Source organism: Littorina saxatilis, linkage group LG8 (genome assembly GCF_037325665.1).
Source record: "Littorina saxatilis isolate snail1 linkage group LG8, US_GU_Lsax_2.0, whole genome shotgun sequence".
NCBI lineage: Eukaryota > Metazoa > Mollusca > Gastropoda > Littorinimorpha > Littorinidae > Littorina > Littorina saxatilis.
This window is the reverse complement of record NC_090252.1, coordinates 57,565,432-57,571,431: the sequence shown is the minus strand read 5'-3', so window position 1 is coordinate 57,571,431 and position 6,000 is coordinate 57,565,432. Positions and strand designations below refer to the sequence as shown.

At 43.2% G+C, this 6,000-nt stretch overlaps 1 protein-coding gene across 1 annotated transcript in view; it reads left to right on the top strand.

Moving 5' to 3' along the window:
* Window positions 1-6,000, top strand: part of LOC138974393 (uncharacterized) — a 270,189-nt gene that overhangs the window by 81,389 nt on the left and 182,800 nt on the right. Inside the window, exon 5 of the mRNA XM_070347110.1 lies at window positions 3,663-3,779. Coding sequence (XP_070203211.1) covers window positions 3,663-3,779 — 117 coding nt within the window. The remainder of the gene's footprint in view (window positions 1-3,662; window positions 3,780-6,000) is intronic.

Here is a 6,000-nt window from a genome sequence, read left to right as displayed (position 1 = left end):
TGTGTGTGTGTGTGTGTGTGTGTGTGTGTGTGTGTGTGTGTGTGTTATAAGGTGACCTTACTATCACGTGCACACCTTAACTGTTGGCCTAATATCTCGTACACAACTATACTGTGGCCTTTTTACATTTAGTCAAGTTTTGACAAAATGTTTTAACGTAGAGGGGGAATCGAGACGAGGGTCGTGGTGTATGTGCGTGTGTGTGTGTGTATGTGTGTGTGTGTGTGTGTGTGTGTGTGTGTGTGTGTGTGTGTGTGTGTGTGTGTGTCTGTCTGTCTGTGTGTGTGTAGAGCGATTCAGACTAAACTACTGGACCGATCTTTATGAAATGTGACCCTCCACCACGGAATGAGTCGCATGTCACCTTTGCATGATTTTCATATTTTTACATTTTCTTAAAGAGTTTGTTATGCTCTATCCAGTGGTGAAAACCGTTTTAGAAAAGAGCAAAAACTGTTTGAGTTATAAGCCTGTGACTAAGGTAACCCTCACACTGTTACCAGACACTCCCCGGACTTATATTTAAGCCTAGCGCAGAACCGCGCGAGATGACATGCGACTCATTTCGTGGTGGAGGGTCACAAATTTGACATGAGAGTTCCTGGGTATGATATCCCCAGAGGTGTTTTTCATTTTTTTGATAAATGTCTTTGATGACGTCATATCCGGCTTTTCGTGAAAGTTGAGGCGGCACTGTCACGCCCTCATTTTTCAACCAAATTGGTTGAAATTTTGGTCAAGTAATGTTCGACGAAGCCCGGACTTCGGTATTGCATTTCAGCTTGGTGGCTTAAAAATTAGTTAATGACTTTGGTCATTAAAAATCTGAAAATTGTAAAACCATTTTTTTTTTATAAAACGATCCAAATTTACGTTCATCTTATTCTCCATCATTTTCTGATTCCAAAAAACATATAACTATGTTATATTTGGATTAAAAAAAAGCTCTGAAAATTAAATATATAAAAATTATTATCAAAATTAAATTTTCGATATGAATTTAAAAACACTTTCATCTTAGTCCTTGTCGGTTCCTGATTCCAAAAACATATATATATGATATGTTTGGATTAAAAACACGCTCAGAAAGTTAAAACGAAGAGAGGTACAGAAAAGCGTGCTATCCTTCTGAGCGCAACCACTACGCCGCTCTTCTTGTCAATTTCACTGCCTTTGCCGTGAGCGGTGGACTGACGATGCTACGAGTATACGGTCTTGCTGCGTTGCATTGCGTTCAGTTTCATTTTGTGAGTTCGACTGCTACTTGACTAAATGTTGTATTTTCGATCGCCTTTCGCGACTTGTTTATCTTGTGCACACCTGGACTGTGGGCCTACTATCTCGTGCACACCTGTGGTGTGTTATATATCTCGTGCACACCTGTACTGTGTCACTACTACAATGTGCACACGTGTACTGTGTCACTACTATCTTGTGCATACCTGTACAGTGTCACTACTATCTCGTGCACACCTGTACTGTGTCACTACTATCTTGTGCATACCTGTACTGTGTCACTACTATCGTGTGCATACCTGTACTGTGTCACTACTATCTTGTGCATACCTGTACTGTGTCACTACTATCTCGTGCACACCTGTACTGTGTCACTACTATCTTGTGCATACCTGTACTGTGTCACTACTATCTCGTGCACACCTGTACTGTGTCACTACTATCTTGTGCATACCTGTACTGTGTCACTACTATCTCGTGCACACCTGTACTGTGTCACTACTATCTTGTGCATACCTGTACTGTGTCACTACTATCTCGTGCACACCTGTACTGTGTCACTACTATCTTGTGCATACCTGTACAGTGTCACTACTATCTCGTGCACACCTGTACTGTGTCACTACTATCTCGTGCACACCTGTACTGTGTCACTACTATCTTGTGCATACCTGTACTGTGTCACTACTATCTTGTGCATACCTGTACTGTGTCACTACTATCTTGTGCATACCTGTACAGTGTCACTACTATCTCGTGCACACCTGTACTGTGTCACTACTATCTCGTGCACACCTGTACTGTGTCACTACTATCTTGTGCATACCTGTACTGTGTCACTACTATCTTGTGCATACCTGTACTGTGTCACTACTATCTCGTGCACACCTGTACTGTGTCACTACTATCTTGTGCATACCTGTACTGTGTCACTACTATCTCGTGCACACCTGTACTGTGTCACTACTATCTTGTGCATACCTGTACTGTGTCACTACTATCTCGTGCACACCTGTACTGTGTCACTACTATCTTGTGCATACCTGTACTGTGTCACTACTATCTCGTGCACACCTGTACTGTGTCACTACTATCTTGTGCATACCTGTACTGTGTCACTACTATCTTGTGCATACCTGTACTGTGTCACTACTATCTTGTGCATACCTGTACTGTGTCACTACTATCTCGTGCACACCTGTACTGTGTCACTACTATCTCGTGCACACCTGTACTGTGTCACTACTATCTCGTGCACACCTGTACTGTGTCACTACTATCTTGTGCACACCTGTACTGTGTCACTACTATCTTGTGCACACCTGTACTATGTCACTACTATCTCGTGCACACCTGTACTGTGTCACTACTATCTTGTGCACACCTGTACTATGTCACTACTATCTCGTGCACACCTGTACTGTGTCACTACTATCTCGTGCACACCTGTACTGTGTCACTACTATCTTGTGCATACCTGTACTGTGTCACTACTATCTCGTGCACACCTGTACTGTGTCACTACTATCTCGTGCACACCTGTACTGTGTCACTACTATCTTGTGCATACCTGTACTCTGTCACTACTATCTCGTGCACACCTGTACTGTGTCACTACTATCTCGTGCACACCTGTACTGTGTCACTACTATCTCGTGCACACCTGTACTTTGTCACTACTATCTCGTGCACACCTGTACTGTGTCACTACTATCTCGTGCACACCTGTACTGTGTCACTACTATCTTGTGTACACCTGTACTGTGTCACTACTATCTCGTGCACACCTGTACTGTGTCACTACTATCTTGTGCACACCTGTACTGTGTCACTACTATCTTGTGCACACCTGTACTATGTCACTACTATCTCGTGCACACCTGTACTGTGTCACTACTATCTTGTGCACACCTGTACTATGTCACTACTATCTCGTGCACACCTGTACTGTGTCACTACTATCTCGTGCACACCTGTACTTTGGTCTTACTATCTCGAGCAAAGCTGTCAAGTGGCTTTTCTATCTCGTGAACACATGTATGGTGTCACTATCATCTCGTGAACACATATATGGTGTCACTATCATCTCGTGAACACATGTATTGTGTCACTATCATCTCGTGAACACATGTAGTGTGTCACTATCATCTCGTGAACACATGTATTGTGTCACTATCATCTCGTGAACACATGTTCGCTGCACACCTGTACTCTGTCCTAACTATCTCGTGCACACGTGTACTGTATGTGTCCCTAGCTAGTATCTTGTGAACACCTTAACTGTTGGGCCTACTATTTAATTGTCGCATGCATTGTAGCCCTACTATCTAATGCATATCTGTACTGTGAAGAAGAAAGAAGCAATCGACTAAGAAGTAAGCAAAGAAAACATAACTAAACGATGTATGCCATGTTTTCATTTGCAGCTAGATACATCATGCAATGCGAACACATGGTCACTGGGCAATATGTTCGTATAGACAAAAAGACATTCCATGGTGAAGGCTTTCAACATCTTACTTTGAGTGAAGTTGCAGTCCCGGGTGAGTGGACCTTTCCTATCACAATTGGCACATGTCATTTACAGTCAGGCCGTGTTAAGGTACAGAGAAGCAAATCATCTTTTAATTCACCTGAATAATCGGTGAGTCTAAGTACTCATCTCTGTTCGTCTGTATGGACGGCCGAAAGTAGTCGTTATATTTGTACCCAAGAAAAACAACTCAATTTCCGCATACCGTCACACACAGTGTCATATCCACTGTCGCACAGAGTGTTCTATCCACTGTCACACATAGTGTCCTATTTACTGTCACACATAATGTTCTATTCACTGTCACACATAGTGTCCTATTCAATGTCACACACAGTGTCCTTTCCACTGTCGCACAGAATGTCCTATTCCCTGACACCCACAGTGTCCTATTCACTGTCACACACAGTGTCCTATCCACTGTCGCACATAGTGTCCTATTCACTGTCACACACAGCGTGTACTATTCACTGTCACACATAGTGTCCTATCCACTGTCACACATAGTGTCCAATCCACTGTCGCACATAGTGTCCTATTCCCTGTCACCCACAGTGTCCTATTCACTGTCACACATAGTGTTCTATCCACTGTCACACATAGTGTCCTATTCCCTGTCACCCACAGTGTACTATTCACTGTCACACATAGTGTTCTATCCACTGTCACACATAGTGTCCTATCCACTGTCGCACAGACTGTTCTATTCACTGTCACACACTGTGTCCTATTCACTGTCACACACTGTGTCCTATTCACGGTCATACAGTGTCCTATTCACTGCCACACACAATGTCCTATTCCCTGTCACACACAGTATCCTATCCACTGTCGCACAGAGTGTCATATCGACTGTCACACACAGTGTCCTCTCCACTGTCACACATAGTGTCCTACCCACTGTCGCACAGAGTGTCATATCGACTGTCACACACAGTGTCCTATTCCCTGTCACACACATTGTCCTATCCCTTGCCGCACAGAGTGTCCTATCCACTGTCACACACAGTGTCCCATTCCCTGTCACACACTGTGTCCTATTCACTGTCATACAGTGTCCTATTCACTGCCACACATAATGTCCTATTCCCTGTCACACACAGTGTCCTATCCACTGTCGCACATAGTGTCCTATTCAGTGTTACACACAGTGTCCTATCCACTGTCACACATAGTGTCCTATCCACTGTCGCACAGAGTGTCATATCGACTGTCACACAGATTGTACTATCGACTGTGACACACAGTGCACTATCCACTGTCGCACATAGTGTCCTATCCATTGTTATACACAGTGTCCTATTCACAGTCACACATAGTGTCCTATTCCCTGTCACACACAGTGTCCTATTCCCTGTCACACATAGTGACCTACCCACTGTCACACACAGTGTCCTATTCACTGTCACACACAGTGTTCTATTCACTGTCATACAGTGTCCTATTCACTGTCACACACAGTGTCCTATTCCCTGTCACACACAGTGTCCTATCCACTGTCGCACAGAGTGTCCTTTTCAATGTCACTCATAGTGTCCTTTTCACTGTCACACAAAGTGTCATATTCACGGTCGCACATAGTGTCCTATTTACTGCCATGCATAGTGTCCTTTTCACTGTTACACATAGTGTCCTTTTCACTGTCATGCATAATGTCATTTACACTGTCATGTATAGTGTTCTTTTCACTGTCATGCACAGTGTCCTTTTCACTGTCATTCATAGTGTCCTATTCACTGTCACTCATAGTGTCCTTTTCACTGTCACTCATTGTGTCCTTTTGACTGTCACACATAGTGTCATATTCACTGTCACACATAGTGTCCTATTTACTGCCATGCATAGTGTCCTTTTCACTGTTACACATAGTGTCCTTTTCACTGTCACACACAGTGTCCTTTTCACTGTCATGCATATTGTCCTTTTCACTGTCACATATATTGTCCTATTCACTGTCACTCATAGTGTCCTATTCACTGTCACACACAGTGTCCTTTTCACTGTCACTCATAGTGTCCTTTTCACTGTCACACATAGTGTCCTATTCACTGTCACGCATAGTGTCCTTTTCACTGTCATGCATAGTGTCCTTTTCACTGTCATGAATAGTGTCCTATTAACTGTCACACATAGTGTCATTTTAACTGTTACTCATAGTCTCCTTTTCACTGTCACACATATTGTCCTATTCACTGTTACACGTAGTGTCCTATTCACTGTCATACATAGTG